Raw genomic sequence first — 20,455 nt, 5'->3', positions numbered from 1 at the left:
ATCTTTGTATTTTAGAAGACTAAGAAGTTTTAAATCTAACTCAGGATGCTGTGTTTCTGCAATAGGTCTCCTTGGAGATGCACAAATTGCTCCAGACAACCCGTTGGCTCTGAAAGTCAGAAGGGAATAAGGAAATTTTTCTCTTTCTGCTAATGGTCAGCAGGGCCTCCCAGGAGTGTCTCGCCACGGAAAGGAGATGTGGTGTCCCCTAGGAAAGGCTCAAGGGCTCTTCTGGAGCATTGGGCCAGCACCAGGTCAGACACTTCATGGAATCCCAAAATGGTTTGTGTTGGAAGGGACCTTCAGTCCAACCTCCTGCCATGGGCAGGGACACCTTCCACTAGCGCAAGTTGCTCCATGTCTTGTCCAACCTGGCCTTGAACACTTCCAGGGGTGGGGCAGCTGCAGCTTCTCTGGGCAGCCTGTGCCAGTGTCCCATCAGCAACGCTGTGCTGGAGGGAGGTGCCCACCTCCCTTGTGTCTGTTCCCTGACCTTACAGAGCAGCTCCCTTCCCAAATTTCACAACTTGGCACATGGTGTGTGAGGGCATCACTGACTGTATTTTGTGAACTCTAGGTGTATTGAGAATGGTTCTATCCATCCTCACCCTTCTTCCTCTATGCAGAGGGGAGATGAGTTGCTGCCTCTACAGATTGCTCAGCCCCAGATTTAGCATGGAAACTTTTTTGGAGTCTTTTAAATGGATGCCCATATCAAAGTGAGAGCAAAGCATGCTTTCAGGAGTGCTCTGGCACAAAGGGGAGTTAGAGGTAGATATCTTTATCCTGTGTTTCTTTTATCCTTCTGCTACCATGCAGTGGAACTGGGAATGACTCCCAAAAAGGGTAGTTAAAAAGCAAACCTTACCTGAAATGACTGTGCTCTTTGTTCTGCAATTCACAAAGAAAATGTTTGCAGCCTCTCTGTCTCGAGCCTGCACACACAAAAGATGCCAATTTTTATTTTTTTTTTTATTTCTCGTGGTTTGAACATTTTCTGTTTCTTAGCCATCTGAAGTGATCTTCCTGTATGCAAACCCTGCAGAGCTTTACCGTGGATCTGTGCAGCAATTTTGCTGTTTTTAAAGAAGAAAGGTTGGTTTGACTTCTGAATCCAACAGGATGAGAAGAAATTTGGGATTTGAGTGAATGAATTTAGCTGTCTCAGCAGCCCTGGCACGAGTTGCCCAGAGAAGCTGTGGCTGCCCCATCCTTGGAAGTGTCCAAGGCCAGGTTGGATAGGGCTTGGAGCAATCTGGGATAGTGGAAGGTGTCCCTGCCCATGGCAGGGAGGGACTGGATGAGCTTTAAGTTCCTTCCAACCCAAACCAGTCTGGGATTCTGTGTTTGCCTGTGCCCTCTTGTTCCTGCTTTCAGTTGACTATGAATGGAAGGGCAGCAATTCCTCATTTGTTTTCCCTTCCTAAACAAGAGTTTGAAGCATTGGTATCAATAACTCTATATTCATATAAAACCAGCTTGTGAATATTGAAGAAGAAATCAGAAAACAAATTTAATGGAATAAAATGGAAAGGAAACTGATATTGTACAGAGGGAATTTTACAGGGGGAATGATACTCCATCCTTTTCTCCACCCAATTTTCCATGGGTCGTGTCCTGCCAGACAGATTGGGAAGTCTCCCAGGGAGCCAGGTGTTCCAAGGCAGTTCCCACTCTCCAGAGAACCTGAAAAAGGGCTCCAGGGAAGGCTGAAGTCAGGTGTCACACAGGTTTTCCTGCAGTGATTTTTATTGCACTGAAGCTACTCTTCATTTGCCTCCTATTTCTTTGATACCTTTAATGGGGTTGAAACAGGCTCATGGAAATCAATGGAATTCAGCAAAAATCAAATCAGAGATCGGGTATTTCACACGACAGGAATAGAAACGAGGTCATTTCATGTCAGGATTTTCAATTTGATGTGTTTCCCTTGGGTATTCTGCTCACTGGAGGGTTGACTTGTGCTCCGAGGAGCAGTGGAAGCTGCTCCCCCATCCACCACACACACGTCCAGCAGCTGTGAAATCCCGTGGGATCCACACTGGTTTAGGCATCGGGGGGTTAATCCCTCTATCCAGCCACAATTTCCAAAACCGGGGAATTTGTCAAAGCTTGAAGCGAGCTGTGTGGGAGAATAAAAAGCATCTGGCTGGAATTAAAGACACAGGACGATCAATTCTCCTGCTCCAGGAGCTGATCTCGAGCAGACTCGGAGGCTCGTTTCCCTTTGTCATGTGGTGTTGCACATTTAGGGGCACAGTGGGTTTATTTGATGCGTTTCTGAAGTAGCTGCTCTTCACCACTGCTGGAAACAAATGAGTGAAGCAGCAGATAAGGATTAACCCGAGGGACAGACTATTGGTCTGTGCTGGTGTGAGGAAACAGAACAATCACCTCGCAGGCTCATTTGTTTGGCCGGGGTTTGACAGCTCTGCTGGAGGAGGAATGAGAGCTCCTGGGACAGGGTCCTGATTGCTGCCCTGCCGGGAGGGAGGGAGGGAGGGAAAGGGGGGATTGGTCCCTCAAATGAACGATCTCTCTGTGCTCACGTTTGCTTTCTCACCCAGCACGAGATCCCTGTGATGGGGGAGGAGATTCCCTGTCCTTGCTCCTTCCCTGGGACTCTGAGCTCGGATCACGCATGGAAACAGGGAGGAATTTATTCATTAGGGATTTGCTAAGTGTGTAGCTGTGCCAGGATTCTGGTCAGTGCTATCACCTACAGGCAGCTTCAAATGTTCATGGCTCCAGATACACCTGCACACAGAGTGTTCTATAAAATGCCTTTGGAATGTGGCCCGGGATCTACTCTGTTCGTGTTCACCAACCAAATCAAATGGATCCCTATGGATGGCTGCTGATTTATGGCACCTGTACTTTGAAATAGTCAGTGCATTAACAACAGAAAGTTTGGTCATTACCTGATATTGTGTCACAAAGACAACCCTGTCATGAAGAACAGTGGCTAAGAATGTCCTCAAGAAAAAAATCTGTAATTTAGATATAAATGAAAGGCATGTCTTGTTTGAGTGCTTAGACCCATTTTTCAGAAATGAAGATGATGGGTCTGAACCTTTTATTTCAGGGCTGAATGGGCTTTTTGTCTTTCTAAAGTGCTCTTTGCAGTATCCGAGGGCTAAGGTGTGCACCAGGGGTGAGACTGAACTGTCTCAGGTGCCTTTTTCCCCTATTGCATTTAAACCCAACTACTTGAGGACCTCTGCATTTCAGAGGAAACAAACATTTTTGTTTGTTGGTTTTTGTTGTTGATATAGTCATTGTATTTCTGTTTCTCTTGCTCGGTTACTATTCCCAGGATGTGGTTGAGTTTTACAAACACACTAAACATTTACATTTTACAAACATTTTACAAACACACTAAAACATTCGGCAGTGATCCTCTGTCCATCTGACCCTGTCACTTTGTACCTTACTCAGATCAGTATTTCAGTGTCTCTCTGAGGGTAATTATGAGCAATGTATTTCCCTGATTCAGTGTTCAGCCACAGATCGTCATAATTTGGTTTCAAACCTTCTTGAGTATTACCTTTACTCAGGTTGTTCTCTGCCAAAGGAGATCCAGTTCCTCTGCAATGATTTTAAACCGTGAAGCTGAAACACTTGGTGTGATCTCAGGCTTGTTTCACTGGTATTCATTCCTTTAATTTTTGCAGGAGCTCCTGGAAGCTGGGATGCTGTCAACAGCTCGCAGGGGTTTGTTCAGCTGCTTTATTTCCCAGTGTGGAGGAGAAGGCAGGAGAAACAAGCCCACAGGTTGTAAAGAACACATTGCTTGTCCTGCTGGGGTGGCTCAGCCCAGGATCACCTGAGCTGGGTTGGAGAAGGGATCTGCTCTCTGGTGGTAGCAGTGGTATCAGGCTTCTTTATGCCTGAAAATCCTTAGAATTCTATGCTATTTTGGTTAGAAGGCATCTTAAAGATCATCCAGTTCCACCCCCTGCCATGGGCAGGGACACCCTCCATTAGACCAGGTTCTCCAAGCCCCATCCAACCTGGCCTTGGACACTTCCAAGGATGGGGCAGCCACAGCTTCTGTGGGCAACTCGTGCCAGGGCCTCACCACCCTCACAGGGAAGAATTCCTTCCCAATATCTAAAACAATTCTCCCTTTTTTTAGTTTAAATTCAGGTTATTTCCACTGCAGACAGAAGGGTTGTGTTCGAGGGGGCAGCTGTGGGATACCTGAGCCTCCTGCTGCTGCTGCTGCTGTGGCACATTCACGGTCTGAGAAAGGTAGAGAGACTGGGGGGGGGCAGGTCGGGGGTTTGGGGCTGCTTGGGAGGGGCCGAGGAGGCTGGGGAGATTTGGGGGTTCGAGGGTGTTGGGGGATTGGGGAAGGCTGGGGGTTCGGTGAGGTTTTGGGGAGGTCGGGGGGATTGGGGAAGTTGGGAAGATTTTGGGGGTGGTGGGGGGGCTCCGGGAGGTTGGGAGTGTTGGGGTGTAGGGGGTGCTGTCGGAGGGGCCGTGCCCAGCCCAGCTGTCTCTCCCACCCCCACGCATCCCCCCTCCGCCTCTCCCCCCGATCCCCCGCGCGCGGGGGCTGCCCCCCGGGCGCTAGGGAAGTGGCCGAAAAGCCCATTTTATTCCCCCACGGCACACGGCAGCGTCCGCGCTCCCGGCGGGGGCTGTGCCGGGGGCCGGTCCCGGCGCCCCCTCCCTCTCTCCCTTCCCCGGGGCGGCCCCGGCGCCCCCGCCCCGCTCCGCGCCCCCCCCGCGCCGGGCGGAGCCTGCCCGCGGCTCCCGCCGCTCGGAGTTCACTCGGCGGCGGTGCCGGAGCGGAGCCGGTGCCGGAGCCGAGCGGAGCCGCTCCCGCTCACCCCGTGCCATGCGGGATGCTCCCGGCCGCCGCCGCCCCCCGCCCGCCGCCTCTGCTGTGGCCGCCGCCCGCGGAGCCCCCCGCGCCCCCCTGGGCTTGGGTGCTGCCCGCGGCCGCGGGGCTGCTCCGGGTGGGCGCTGCCAACGCCGGGGGTCCCCCCCCGCCCCCGCCGCTGCTGCTGCCGCCCCCCGCCCCCGCCGTGCTGCGGGGCTGGCGCGGCCCCGCAGAGCCGCTGCTGCCGCTGCTGCCCGCGACCACCGAGCCGCTGCTCCAGGGGCAGGTAAGGGCGGAGCGGCCCCGCGACCCCCGGGAGGCACAGCCGTCCCGGGGCCGTGTCCGTGCCTGGCGCCAGCCCCGCCAACGGGACCCCCCCCCCCCCCCGCCCGCCGAGGGGACGCGGCTGGAGGGACCCCGCGGGACGGCGGGGACACCTCGGGCTCGGCATCGCCCTTCCCCGGGCTCGGTATCATCTTTCCCCGGGCGGTGCCCCCCTGGGCTCTACAATCCCCCTCCCCGGGCTCTGCACCCCCGGGCTCGGTCTCCGGTCGCGCCTCCAAGTGTGGGGGATCGCGACGCTTCCAGCGGCTCTAAAAACCTGCGGCAGGGTTTTCCCCGGGAGGAGGAGGGCTGGGAGAGGGGCTGGGGTCCCTTCGGCAGGGCTGGGGGTCCCTTCGGCGGGTCTGGGCTCCGGCTCCGCTCCCCGCCGGCTGGGGATGCGCTTCCCGCAGATCCAGCGGGAACGCGAGGGATGCTCCGGCAGCCGGGGCAGCATTACCGCTCTGCGTTCTTTGAATATTTATAAAGACGAAAGTTTTGAGCCGTGTCACTGGAACCGGTGTGTCGCGCCAGTGCTTCCCCTGATGAATATTTGAATTATTAATTGCTGCCGTGAGCAGCAACAGCAATAGCGGAGCCTCTCGGCCGGGTGCTCTCCCTGTCACAGTGCAGGTGCCGGAGCTGTGCTGTAGTTTTGCATCGTCTTTATGTTTTTTACCATACGGAGGTAAAAATAAACCCGGGATGTGAGCGCTGTAGTGTCCGCGCGATTTCGTGTGATGATTTCCAGCCGTTTCGAGCTCGAGCGTCTCTTGTGGTTCGGGAGAAAATAGTCGGTGCTGGGTCTAACGAAACGGGAACATCAATTATTCCCCAGCGTGAGACCACTTGACTCCGCAGAGGTGGTTTTGCTGTGGGAACCCGCTTGCCAAAAGAATTTAAGTTGAGAAAAAATACGTTTCTGCCATTTCCTTTGGTTCTCCAGACTCATTTTCAAAGCACTTTCTAGTGATGTTTGGTTTTGTGTGTGAGGTTCGGTCTGATCAGAGCAAACCCACTGCAGCCATTACCAGTGCTGCTGTGCTCCAGGCTACTGGTTTGTGGCTTCCTAAAGCAGTTTATGATGCCAGTGCCATGTGCTGCTCACCGTGTGATGCCCAAAGAACCACAGATTCTTGTTGGACTGGAGGAATGTGCTTGAAAATCTCAGTGCTCTTCTGTAAAATAATTAGGAAGTCATGAAAAGCAGCAGTTTACTTGGGATAAAATTCTCTTGTTAACTCTTCTTCCTGTTTTTTTTCCTCCTCCAAAGTGGATATTTGGAGCTCATTCTCCAGTCATAGGATTTTCACCTTCTTCGAGCGTGGAATTTGTCCCTGTTTTCCCCCCTGTGTTCACGGCTTCGGTTCCGCCTCACACTGGGAAAAGCTGGATCGATAAAAGGCTGCCCAACTGCAAAGTAAGTCTGATCTTGGATGTTGAAGTGGTTTTAAGGCTGAAGTACATAAAGTATGGAAGCTGAGGAATGTTATGGGTTTAGTGGATTGTGATGGAGTCTGGGAGGTCAGTGGTTTGTCAGGAAAACCCTGGGGAGGAGGAATGTTGGGAGGGAGGGTTGACAGAGCAACACTTATGCAGCTTTGCTTTTCTGAAGCCTTAAAAAACCTGGAACATCTCCAATATTAGTCTTTACTCCATTGAATAGAGCGTCTTATTTTTAAAATGGGATGTGATTATGGGAGTTTTCCCTTTCTTCCTGGTTTTTCCCCTATTTACCCCAGAGTGATGCCGAGGTCCAGCTCTGGCAGCAGTGGTGTCACTTATGAGTGCTGCCATGTCCCTAGTACCTGGTCACTCGTGGTCCTGTGTCCTCATCCCACCCTCAGTTACCTTCACCTGACCATTTACCATCCAAATGCTGAAAATGCAGCTCTGTGCCTTCATCCCATCCCCTCCCTCACCTCACGTCCCCGGTTCGGAAGGTGGCTGCATCCCCTGAGGTGCCGATGGGTCTCTCTGGAGTGGCTGTGGCTGTGTCTGGGACACCGTTTCCTTCAGTGATTCTTTTCTCTTTGTGATGCTGCATCAGCTGATGATTCATTTTAAAAGCCAATTAATTTTTTAATGGTCACTTAAGCTCAGGCTCAACACTGAGGGAGCAGAAATCCATCTAGTTTGGCAGATTTGTCCCCAGGTGAGATACTACCTGTCATAATACTGAGTTAAAGACACTTTAGTCTCACTTTTATTACTGAATTTTTTATCTCAAGCAGTAACATTTTTCATTTCTCCCTGTTGGACAGATATACTTGAACAATGCATTTGCTCTGGATTCAACCTGGATACATCCTGAGGAGTCCAGGCTGTTCCAGGGAGCTGAGAAACCTCTGCTGATGACCAACCAAGTAGCTCTGGCTGTAGCCAGGCCAGCTGCTGCCTCCAGGCCACTGCCCACGCTGGTGTTGGCACCTCAGCTGGTACCAGGTCAGTAGCATGTAAATAATTAAGCACTTGCCTGTTAATTGGTGTTTTTCCCTTAATGCATCTCCCAGAGAAACACAAGCCATTCTCTAGAGCAAAGGTTTCCTTCCATTCAACTAAAAATCTCCTGTTTGAGCTGAACTTTGATGGCAAAGTGCATTTCATCCTCTAGAATTACTCTGAAAGAAGGAACAGACTATGTGTAATTACAGGAGATTGTAACAAGTCGTTCCATAGCCTGTCATTGACCTCTGGAATGAAGGGACCAGCCACTCCCCAACTGCACAGTTTATTTTTCAAACAAGAAATTGCTGACAACCTGAATGATTCCATGATTCTATGGCACAGCCCATGCACAGTTCTGTTGGCTGCTCATTGTAAGAGTTCGGTGTGGTCTCTGTAGACCACTGGCAGTAGAGGGGAGGAATTGATCAATCAGCTCATTAAGGCTCAGTTATGCACAGGGATAGTGTGAAATAAATTCCATTGATCTGCATAAATCATTAATAGGACTAAGAGTTATATACTTATAAATATATTTATACTATTATGTATATTTTCTGTATAAATATTCACGGATTCTGTGGGTTAATAAGATTTATACTTGGAAAAAAACAGTTATACTTGGAAAAGAGCAGGACATGCATTTCTGTAGAGCTGAATCTCTATTTTGTCACTGCAGTAGTAACATAGCAGTTGTTTCAGAGAAGAGGTTGAGAAGTAAAATGCTACTGATGTTTCAACCTCTAAATGTATTCTTAAATTGAGAATTAGAATTAATGGCTCGCTGTCGATTGTTCCTTCCTCCTCTTTCCGTGGTCTCTGCCCCATAAAGTCCTTTTTATTTTGCAGCTGAGCAGCACATGGGATGTTATATTTTGCCATCACTGTTGAGAGTCAGAGTGTGCTGGAAGAGATTGTTGCTGTTTGGGCTCATTTGCCAACCTGATTAATTAGCAGTGAATATTGTTCAGCACTGAGACATGTTGAACCACTCGAATGGGTCCATATTTTGGTGTTTTAGCAAAGCCATATTTGTCAGCTGCCTTCTCCTGCCAGGATCTCCAGTGCTCAGCTGGAGGAGTGAAGCTGCTGTGGGGAAACCCTGTTTTTTATTTATTTATATTTATTATATTATTTATTTGTATTTATTATCCATAAAACCAGCTGCATCCCCCGAGCATGACATGGGGAAGCATCAAGCTGTGCTCCCAGGCAGGAGAAAGTGGGGTTTAAGGAAAAGTGTGATGGTGAGGGAGATGTTCTGGGCAGGGGAACGACAGCCCCTCCTTTGTTTATGTATGTTTAAAAGATTTCATTATTTCAAAATATTACACAACAATGTTATTTAAACATGCACAAACATTTTATCACACAGATAACACAAGAGTGTACCTGGCAGTGGGTCAGGGGCATGTGCTGGGCAGAACCAGGACATTCCCAGCCTGGTGCCGTGTCTGAGGTCTGGAAGTAGCATGGAGAAGGGAAGGTTTTCTTCTGCCTGGATAATATATGCAAACACCAGGCTGTTTGTACAGGGTATCCTCAGGTGGATCCAGCTCTTCCTGCGGCAGTGTGCGCAGCACTGTCTGCCTCTTCAGAACTCCCTGAGCTCCACTGGGAGGGAGAAGTGCAGGGAGGAGTACAAAGACCCCCAACCACCTTTCTAAATCATAGAATCCTGGAAGGGTTTGGGTTTGAAGTGACCTTAAAGCCCAGCCAGTCCCAGCCTCTGCCCTGGGCAGGGACACCTTCCACTAGCCCAGGTCGCTCCAAGCCCCATCCAACCTGGCCTTGGACACTTGCAGGGATGGGGCAGCCACAGCTTCTCTGGGCAACCTGTGCCAGGACCTCCCTACCCTCTGAGTCAAGAATTCCTTCCCATCTTTCTGAAAATCTCATTTCTCGTTGCTGTGGTTGTGCCAATCCAGTAACATCCCAGGCTGTGTGGCCTCAGAGCTCGTGCAGGACACGTGCGAGGCGGGGCCATCCCTGCAGGACGGCACCGCCTGAGTCCTCCAGCCACAACCAGAACCTGCCTCTCCAAGGGTTATGGTGGCACTTGAAGTATTTGCTGTGTAGTCTTTACACTTAACGTGGAGATTAATAAAAACCCTGTGAGCAAATGGCTTTGTTAAGTGGTACAAACGGAGCAGTTAATAAGGGTTCTGCCGGCTCTGCGTTGGATTCATTTCGGGAGCCGCTCGTACGGCGGGTCTGCCTTGCACAGTTATCAGTAATGATATAATTGTTTCCTCAATGGATCTGCAGTTCCAGAGATAAAGGAATGAGCACTGAGTCTGCGGAGGGTAATATGCATAATTTACCAGCTGCAGCTCCAGCTACTACAAGGTGTTATTTTCTGTAAGGAAAGGAAGCTCTATTATTATCTCACAAAGTGCAAACCATGAATTTATGTACTTATTGGTTTGTGTATCTGAGGAGAATTGTGGACTTTGCCCACCTCGGAATGAGGGCTTGTTTTGTGTCTGCTGGATTTGGCAGGTTTGGGTGGAAGGCAGCGGCTGGATGTTTTTCAGAGAAAGGATTGATGTTTTTTCAAAGAAAGGATAGATACTTCTCAAAGAAAGGATTGATATTTTTGCAAAGGAGGGATTAATATTTTTATCTCCTGCATTGTGCTCTCAGCCATGTGGGTGAGGTCAGGGCTGGTTTGGTCCTGAGTCAGATGTGCCCCGGTGACACCTGCACATCCCTGTGAGGTCAGTGACTGCTGAATTAGGGGTGAAGAAGCATTGGCAGGACCCCTTGGTGGCACCTATTAGATAAAAGCTGTCACCTTCTGGTACGTGATATTCTGTGCTTTTACTGTTGTTAATGTTGGTTTAAGTGCTTGAAGGGGTGTTCTTGTAGTTTGACATTCCTGGCTCTCAAGAGCTTCACCAGCAGTGATTACTTCCAAAGGGTGTGTTCCTGTTGGTGTGTTTGGGAAGGTTTTCACAGAATCATGGAATAGTTTGGCTTGGAAGGGACATTAAAGTTCATCTTGTTCAACCTTCTGCCACGGGCAGAGACACCTTCCACTAGACCAGATTGCTCCAACCTGGTCTTGAACACTTCCAGGGATGTGGCATCCACCAACAGCCCCACGTCCTTCTTCCCAGGGCTGTTCTCCAGCCATTCTCCTTCCAGCCTGTGATGGGATTGCCCTGACCCAGCTGTAGGACCTTCATGAATTTGGCACAGCCCCACCTCTCCAGCCTCTGCACATCCCTTTGGATGCCCCAGCCCTTCCCTCGAGCGTGTGACTGCACCACTGTGCTGGTTTAAAAGTTAACCAGCAGGGGAAATGAACTCAACTCAAAAGAGAGATTAAAAGTCAGAATAACAATTTATTAAAATAATACAATAAGTACAATTATACAGACAGACAATTGGTTTTAACTCACAAAACCCAAATGTATAACCCAGCACCCTGGGGCATGAACAAAAGTGGTGTTCCTTGCCCCCCCCCTCCCCCGAGTCCAAAGTAAAGGGAGAGGGGAAAAACCTGCTGGTGGGAGAGCTGCTGCAGTCTGGTCAAAAAGTGGTGATTGCAGTCCAGTCGAGTGTGGTGGTCTCAGTCTGGTTGAGAGCGGTGAGCTGCAGTCTTCCTCTGGATCCCACGAGTGGTAAAAAGGTTCCAAAACTCCAAGTTTATATATTCTCCAGTTCAGGCAGGAATGCTCAGTCCTTCCCTCAGAGCAGGGACTTCCATAAAAGGGCATGAGGACAGGAACGTCTTCCTATCTTGCAGGCCACTTAACGCCTAGTTTATAGCCTGAGGAGTCAGGCTGCTCTGGGCAGAGGGTGTAAATGCTCTATTGATAACAGTTTCTGGGAAATGGCATGGAAGGCTATAGAATACACAGGTTTGGGTTACACCCATCCAGTGATGAATTGGTCCCAGCTGTTCTAACTAGGACAACCACCCAGCTCAGTGTCATTGGCAAACTGGCCAAAGGTGCATCAATCCCGCTGTTCCTGTCACAGAAACAGATGTCAAACAGCTCCAGTCCCAATCCCACCCCCTGGGGACACCACTCCTCACTGGGCTCCACTTGGACATCGAGCCATTGACCACAACTCTGCATGTGACCTTCCGGACAATTCCCTACCCACCAAGTGGTCCATCTTTCAAATCCATGTCCAGGTTAGAGACAAGGATGTCATGTGGGATATCCTCAGTAGATTAAAACTTTGATCCTCCCTGTCAGTGTCCTTTCTTTCCTTTAACCACAGGAACCTTTACAGAACCGAGCCAGTGTCTCTTGTAGCAATTATCAGCATTAGGCTTTATATGCAAATACACACCTACATACAGGCACAGTTTTCTGGGTAATTTCAGTTTAGATTTCAGACATTACAAATCTCTGAATTAAGTGGGGTTGCTTTGTGTTGAATTTGAGTTCTACTGTCTTATGTTTTTTCGGAAGTTCTGAAATACGGGACCCAGGACCTCCGGCCTTCTGTATTTCCTGAGCACAAGCTTTGATTTGAAGCCCATTTGCATATACAAATAATCAGGTTTGGGCTTCTCAAATTGGATTATCTTGTATTTAACATGCGTGTGCTGGGGCTCCCTGTTTGGGAAACAACAATAGCACTGCAGGACCCTCTTCATGTCCCTGAAAAGCCATCAAACCCCTCTTTATTTGTGGAGTGTTCAAGCATTGCAGAGCCAAATGCTTTATTAGGTCTGGGAATGCTTGACTTTAATCACAGTCTTCACAAAGTTTTTGTTTTGCTTATTAAGTTTATAGTTCTTTGGTGCTTTTTCTTGGTATCAACCCAAATCAAGAGAAAATTTAGCCAGGTTCAGGTTGGTTTAACACTTCCATTATAGAAATAAAACGTACAATGTGTTATTTATGGGCAAGGCTGGCAATTCTGACCCTATCATACCATTGTCCTGCCTGACCCCAGGCCTCCTGGTAAATAAATGCAGCTCTCCTAGTGCTTTGCAGGGTGGTGTTGGTGAGGAGCCAGGGATTTTTGTTTATTGCAAATGAGCAGAAAAGTGAGGGGTTGGTGAGGCTCCCCCTGGCATGCTCATACAATAACTGGAGTTTACAAATGGAAGTGACACAAGCTGTTTTCCCCCGTTGGGTCGCAGGAGACAGGGATATCAATATGTTTTCCTTTGCAGAGGGATAAATATGCTGTTTAAGTCAATCCATGGCTTCACTTATTGAAGGATCGATGTTGCTGCAGGAGCTCAGCAGGTGATGGTATGGAGCCTGTGGGATGGGGGTGGAATGGCCAGAGGGGCATGGAGCATCACCCTGTAGGTGTGGGGGCTGGGATGGGTGGGGCTGGATGGTTGGAAGGGCAAAATTCCTTCCAACAGACATCAGAAGCTCCTGTTAAAGCATGACTGGCGTCAGGCCTTGATGATGATTCTTCCTGATTCTCAGGAAAAATTTCTTTCTGGAAAGGGATCAGAAGGAGCTGCCAGGGAGGTGGTGGAGTCCCCATCCCTGGAGGTGTCCAAGGAAGGACTGAACATGGCCCTCAGTGCTCTGGGCTGGGTGACAAGGTGGGGATCGGGCACAGATTGGACTCAGTGGGCTGGGAGGGCTTTTCCAAACCTCAGTGATTCTGGGATTCAGCAGACAAGTCTCACCTCCCTGCCCAGGGTGTACCCTGACCTGCCAAAAACAGATTTGGGAAACCACCGTTGCTAGGAAAAATATTGCATATTTTCCCCCTCAAGGATGTTGACAGCTGCATTTTGCTCCTATTTTCAAGGCATTTGACTCTTGGAATTCCACCTATAAATGTGGAATGGTTAATGATGATTCTAAAAAACTCTTTCAAGAACTTTTTCAAAAATCTTACGGCAGAATCTGGTTGGTTTCTGAGAAGAACTTCTCAGATGAAAGTCCTCAGCCCTCAAGGAGCCACGTCCTGGGCCAGCTTTGGCAAGTCCAGTGTTGTGTTAGAGCTGATAAATCGATGAGTGATTGTTGAGCTGCCTGCAAATAGGAGAGGGGCTTTGCTGATCCCACACACTCCACCTGTGCCTCCTCTCCTGGATTAACAATCACAGGGATAGTCCTTTCTTCATGGAGTTATTTACCAGGAGAGAAGGAGAGAGAACTTCATCAAAGGAGGGGAAATCACCCAAACTTCTCTTTCAACTGACTGATGAAACTTTAATAAGGGGATTGATAAAAGTTTAATAAGGAAGCCCTGCTCCAGGACTGTTACTCATTGGTGCTGGCAGAAGCTCTGACTGGCCAAGCAACCAAGGCTCACATTATTTTCCTCTTTTCCTGGACTCTTTTGGGAAATTGCATCCTCTTCTCCAAAATAAAATAATCAAATAAGAAGTAAACAACCTTTCTACTCATGTACCCTGTAGGAAGCCAGTAGAAAAGCCATTTTTCCAAACAACATTAGTTTTCATAAGAGCTACAGGAGATGTTTTGTGGATTTTTCCCAGCTGCAGACAGCTGGAATTAGGAATGAGCCTTGATTCTGGGAGGCCAGGTGTTTGACCTCACTAAATGGCTGTTCTAGTCCCCAGGTGAATACAAAATAAGCTTGGATTTAACACTTGGATTAGTTGGACACTGATTTTTATTTATTTTAATTTAAATATTTGTCATGACTCTGGCAGAAAAATTTGTTTTCGTTTATCCATCACTGAATGATCAAAACTGAAATATTTGTGAGCTTTTTTGGCCTGTGTGCCTGTTAATTAGTGCATCTGCAGGTGTTTCTTGGCATTGAGGGATACATTAGAAATAACAAACTTTTTTTTTGGTGATGATTATTGAAAATATTTAAACTTCTGTTTTACTAGTGCATGGCTTAGTTATTGACAAATAATTGTCTATAAAGAGTTAGAACAAAGCTAAGAGAGCTGGGAGTGTTCACATGGAGAAGAGAAGGTTCCAGAGAGACCTTAGCAGCCCTTCCAGTGTCTAAAGGGGCTCCAGGAGAACTGGAGAGGGACTTTGGACAAGGGCCTGGAGCAACAGGACAAAGGGGAATGGCTTCCCACTGCCAGAGGGCAGGGTTAGATGGGATATTGGGAAGGATTTCTTGGCTGTGAGAGTGGTGAGGGGCTGGAATGGAGATTTCCCAGAGAAATCCCCATCCCTGGAAGTGTTCCAGGCCAGGTTGGACAGGGCTTGGAGCAACCTGGGATAGTGGAAGGTGTGGGATAGTGGAACAGGGGGAGACTGGATGAGCTTTAAGGTCTATTCCAACCCAAATCAGTCTGTGATTCCATGATTCTGTGATTCCACCCTGCAGCAGTGATGTTGTAGGTGCTGCATCTTCCCCCTGACAGTCCCCCTTCCCAAACACCGATTCCCTGTTTTCCTCTCAGTGATACAAAGGATAAAGGAACCCCCCAGACTGACATTGTGCCTGGAGTGAGGAGTCTTATCAAATAGTGATTCTTTTGGAGCACTACAGTTGCCTCCTGTTGCCTGAAGGATTTCCACAGGAGCTGGGAGTGTTTGCTGAATGACATAATAAGCTAATGATTGCTTAATTCTGGAATCCTTAGCTCGGTGTGGAGGGAGGAACAGCTGCTGTGTGTCAAATTAGGTTTTCTCCTCAAGATTTTTATTCCTCATATTCTCATTTATTTAACATATTTAGCCAAGATTGAGCTCTGAAGGTCTTTCCTGCAAGTTTGTCAGACAGAGGTGAATAGGATAGAGTCTAAATGCTGCTTGAGCTTTAATTTGGAAGACTCCTTAGTTCTCACGTTAGACCATTGGAAGTTTCCTGCATGTGATGTTTCTGAGATGAAGGATATGAATGTACAGCTTGTAAAACCCAGGTATTTGTGTGCAGAACAAAGCAGAGCAGCCAGAAAGGCAAGAGGAACATTGGGTTGTTAATATAGCAAGTAATAAAAAAATCAAGTTTGAAATCAGACAACTTATATTTAGGAAAGTTCAGAATAATTGTGTTCAATGTGCTCAAATATTTGGCTTTTTTATTGAGGTTTTTTCATTTATATTTAATAACTCTGCACAGTTTGGATATGAGTCACTGCTGCCTTGTCCCTCTGGGTTATAATGATGTTTTCACATCTGTGGGGTTTTAATATCTAAAAATGCTCCAGCCATGAGCTGGGACTTCAGAATAATGATTAGGAAAGGGGCTTTGGGAGTCCTTAGGAAATATATCACAGAGCCACAGAATAGTTGGGGTTGGAAGGGACCTCTGGGGATCACCCAGTCCATCTCCCTGCCCAGGCAGGGTCACCTGGAGCAGGTGACACAGGAATGAGTCCAAGTGGGGTTGGAATGTCTCCAGAGAGGGAGACTCCACACCCTCCCTGGGCAGCTGTTCCAGGCTTTGCCACCTCCATGGAAAGAAGTTCTGCTTCATGCTGAGGTGGAACTTGATGTGTCTTATTTTCTGGCCATTGCTCCTCATGCTGTCCCTGAACAGAGTGTGGGACCATCCTGACACCCCTTGGAGATATTTGTGTGCACTGATGAGATCCCCTCAGCCTTCTCTTCTCTGGGCTAACCAGGCCCAGCTCCTCAAGTCTCCGCTCATCAGAGAGATGCTCCAAACCCCAGATTATCTCTGTGGCCTCTGCTGGACCCTCTCCAGTAGCTCCTTGTCTTTCCTGCTTCATCTCTTTTCCCAGGCAACCAGTGACAGGACAAGAGGCAATGGCCTTAAGCTTTGCCAGGGGAGGTTCAGGTTGGACATCAGGGAAAATTTCTTCACAGAAAGGGTGATCAGGCATTGAAAGGGGCTGCCCAGGGAGGTGGTGGAGTCCCCATACCTGAGGTGTCCAAGGGACAACTGGACATGGCCCTCAGTGCTCTGGGCTGGGTGATAAGGTGGGGATTGGGCACAGGGTGGACTGAATGATCTGGGAGGCCTTTTCCATCCTCAGTGATTCTGGGATTCTTGAGTTCTGGAGACCAGAATTGAACCCAATACTGCAGATATGCCCTCACTATATAATATATACATATATTATATATAGTATATATTCAAACTCCAGTGTCTCTGACATGCAGCAGCAGGGACCAGGTGGGAAGTGTTGCAGACTTTTGTTCCATCTTGTGTTGAAACCGAGTCCTGAAAACATCCTTTTACCTAAACCCACTGTTTCCCATCCAGATAACCCTGCTGTGCCTCCCTGTCCCACAGGTGGTTGCCAGAACAGCCTGAAGGCCATGGGTGCCAACCAGACCCTGGCTCTGGCCACGGCGGCCGTGGTGTCGGTGGAGCCCGAGGCCCCCCAGCCCTGCCACCTCCTCACCTTCTCCCCTCTCAAAATCCCGCTGGTGGCTTCACCCTTCCCAGGTAAGGTCCCTCCTGGGACACTGATGAGCAGCTTTTCATGTTTTCATGCAACAGAGAGGCTTCTGTGTGTGTTGGGTAAATCCTGACGGGTGCAGGGGGTGTCGCTGCAATCGGGGGTTGAAGGTGGGTTTTCTGGGGCAGTTTGGAGGCATCCTCTGAAATGTCAGAGGTGAGTTCAGAACTCTGTGGGCATTTGCAGTGGTCCTGTTGCTGTGGCATTTACAGGCAGTTCATGAACTGAACTGGTTCCTCCATCTCAGTGAGTTCTGTAAGGAAACGTGGTCTGAGCTACACCAAGCCTTTGGAGCTGATCCTCAGCTTAAGTGTCGGTGTTTGAAAGGTATCTGCTCAATGTAGAATAATATTTGATTAAGACTTAAGTAGATTCCTTGGCTGTTTATCATTTTAAAGCACACTGGGAGACCCAGCCTGGGTCTGTGTTTTTTTTCCAATAGGTTAAGATGTGGTTTCTGACTGGAAAAAAACACTGTTTTCTTGGTGTGGTGTTGAGTAAAAACTTTCTGTATGTGGCAGCTGGGGAGGTACTGGGGCATCTCTGCCTCACCGGGGCTGGTTTAAAGTCTTAAGGGTAATTTTCGAGGCTGTGCTTTGAATGCTCAAGGCTATATTTAGAAATGTTATGTGTTGATGAAGTTAAAAATGTAAATTAGGGTATGTTTTCCATATAGTGAGATTGGATTTCACAGAAGGTGTGTGGTTATGGCTTTGGTGCTCAGACGAAATCTTTTCATGAGAAATGTATCTCAGTGATTATTGTTCCTGAATTAATTCTACTGTAGGGCAGAGATTTGGTGGTGCTTCCCATGGAATATTGCATTTGACCCATAGAAAACACTTTGCCTGTTTATGAGTATCTTGGAGGAGAAACCAAAGGAGAAAAAAATAATTCTTTATATAAAAAGCGAAATTACTTGTTAGATGTGTTCTTCCCTGAGTTGGGGTTCATTTTAATGCAATTTATTTTACATTTTGTAAAAGAAAATCAGAGCTATAAGAGAGTACAGGATATTTAGGGAATTTAAACCCATGTGTTGCCTTTTACTGTGAAGGATCCCAGCTGGGGATGGGGCTGAGCAGACGTGGGTGGGATGTGCTGGGTGGTGCAGGTTTTCTGTGCTTTGGCTCTGCCACGGGAGAAGCTCCTATCATCGTTTTTATTGTTGGGTATTTGTTTGTCACTGTCCTGAGCTTGGAAAATTGTAATCATGAAATAAATATACAGAAAAAAAGCAGCATAAAATATTGGGTTTAGTAGCAACATAAAATTTTATTTAAAATATTTAAATTCGAGGAACCTATTTCTACATGAGTGATCTGTGACTGGACTTTCACTGGACTAAAACTCAGGTACTGGGGCTGGAGCAGTCCAGCAGCACTGAGAGGGGGAAGGGGCTTGGCACAATATTTCTGTGCTGTCTGCTGTCACATCAATGGCTTACATGGACAAGGTTCCAGCAATGCTGTTTCAGCTCCATTTCGTTATTTTATTCCTTTTTTTTCCCCCTTTTTCTTCTTTTTGCATCTACTCGTGGTTCTGCTCATGCATCTACCAGGCAAAATGTTCCCTTAAATATTTAATGCCAGCCTCACTGTTAGCTTAGTTTTCGTGCCAGGTTTAATATAAAGACTAAATAGGAGCTTGTGGAGATGCAGCTCCTCGCTGTGCTGCACCTTCGTGCTTGTGAGCTCTGCTGGTGGAGAGAAAACTGAATTTCCCAGCACTGTCAAGCCAAGGCTTTGAAGATGATCTTAAAGAAACCCAAATGCAATTAACTTTGGGAACAAAAGCAGTTACGTGGAGTATTCAGGTATGGGATGTCTAGTGACCTCCAATACCACTTTTACAACTACTCTATAAAGAATTGGGTATTTATTTTCTTTATGTGCAGTTTTTTAATTATTGGAGTGAAGAAGGTAAGAGCTGAGTCTGTGGTTATGGACTCCCTAAATTAGCAGTGAGTACAAATATTAAAAAAGGCACCATCTGCCACCTAAACCATTTGCCACCTGTTCCTGGCTTCTCGAATTATTTAAAGTTTCAATGCACTGTTTTACCCTGCCATGGAACAGCTGGGAAGTGACTCAGTATTTTTCCTCTCGGCACCTAAACGGCCAAACAACGTCGTGTGTTAAACCAGCTCTTAATGCCAGCGCTTGTCTGGGGCCTTTCATGTGTCTGTCACCCCTTCATTAACTGGTTTAAACCACATTTTCATAAGTTATTCAGTGATTTTAACGGTGTTTTTGGGAGGAAGCAGCTCCTCTCCCGCAGCAAACAGGGGTAATGGCTGTTTGAGTGGTCACAGCACTTAGCGAGGGGTCAGTGCTGGGGAAAGGTAACATGACAGTGGAGTTACTCCCATTACACCCTTAAGCTCAGCCTAATATCTTCATGGAATCATAGAATCACATAGAATCCAATCTATTCTGGGTTGGAAGGGACCTTAAAGCCCAGCCACTCCCACCCCCTGCCATGGGCAGGGACACCTTCCACTATCCCAGGTTGCTCCAAGCCCTGTCCAACCTGGCCTGGATGTTGCCAGATGTTTCCTGGCCAACCTCTTCTCTCCCCAGTTTCTTACTGCTGTCAAAGGTGAGGCTCATTAACAGTGGGACTTGATGATCTTCAAGATCTTTTCCAACCTATACAGTTCCATGATTCTGTGATTGTGAATGAGTGGGGTGGGAATTTACTGTACAATATTTGGAGCACAGGTCTGTTGAGGAGCAACTGAGGGAGTTGGGGGGGTTTAGCCTGGAGAAAAGGAGGCTCGGGGTGACCTTCTCACTCTCTGCAACTCCCTGACAGGAGGAGAGAGCCCAGGGGGGTTGGGCTCTGCTCCCAGGGAACAAGGGACAGGACAAGGGGAAATGGCCTCAAGCTGTGCCAGGGGAGATTTAGATTGGAAATTAGGGAGAATTCCTTCCCTAAAAGGGCTGTCCAGCCCTGGCACAGCTGCCCAGGGCAGTGGTAGAGCCCCCATCCTTGGGAGTGTTCAAAAACCTTATGGATGTGGCACTTGAGAACATGATTTAGTTGTGACCATGGTGGTGGTGCTGGATTGACATTTGGACTTGATGATCTTCAAGGGCTTTCCCAACCTTAACAATTCAGTGATTCTGTGAGATAAAATTTGTCTGTAAAAAATATTTGTTTTCTGGGAAATGGAATTGAAGAAATTAAGGAGCAAGGCTGGACATCTCCAGTACCTCCCACTTACCCGGAGGTTTGTTCTGCTCATCTCCTCCCAGTGTCCAGCTGGTGGGGTTGGGTGTTCCAGCAGACTACAGGGCTGGGGAAAGCTGGGCTGAGGACATTTGTCCAACCTCTGTGGAAGCTACAAACCCTTTTCTTTCTTGTCTTTACAAGATTAATTAAAAACTGTGATCCAGTGAGTAAATACTTGGAGAACTCACACAGTTCTGGGCACTGGGATTGTTCCTGCCTGTTCTGCCAGGAACAGAGCCCCTCTCTGCTGGGCTCATTCCCATCATGAAGATGATTCATTCAGTGGTAATTTAAGATTAGTCTGGCCATCC

General features: G+C 48.0%; 1 protein-coding gene across 1 annotated transcript in view; it reads left to right on the top strand.

Moving 5' to 3' along the window:
• The first annotated feature begins 4,818 nt into the window (after positions 1–4,818).
• Positions 4,819–20,455, top strand: part of TCERG1L (transcription elongation regulator 1 like) — a 58,688-nt gene continuing 43,051 nt past the window's right edge. The window contains exons 1-4 of the mRNA XM_027692127.1: positions 4,819–5,117; positions 6,426–6,572; positions 7,417–7,597; positions 16,739–16,894. Of these exons, the coding sequence (XP_027547928.1) occupies positions 4,854–5,117; positions 6,426–6,572; positions 7,417–7,597; positions 16,739–16,894 (748 nt within the window). The 5' untranslated portion in view covers positions 4,819–4,853. The remainder of the gene's footprint in view (positions 5,118–6,425; positions 6,573–7,416; positions 7,598–16,738; positions 16,895–20,455) is intronic.

This window comes from Neopelma chrysocephalum, unplaced genomic scaffold (genome assembly GCF_003984885.1).
Source record: "Neopelma chrysocephalum unplaced genomic scaffold, ASM398488v2 Primary Assembly neopelma1_85, whole genome shotgun sequence".
Classification (NCBI taxonomy): Eukaryota; Metazoa; Chordata; class Aves; order Passeriformes; family Pipridae; genus Neopelma; species Neopelma chrysocephalum.
The sequence above is the reverse complement of the archived record's forward strand: the minus strand, read 5'-3'. Positions and strand labels throughout refer to the sequence as shown.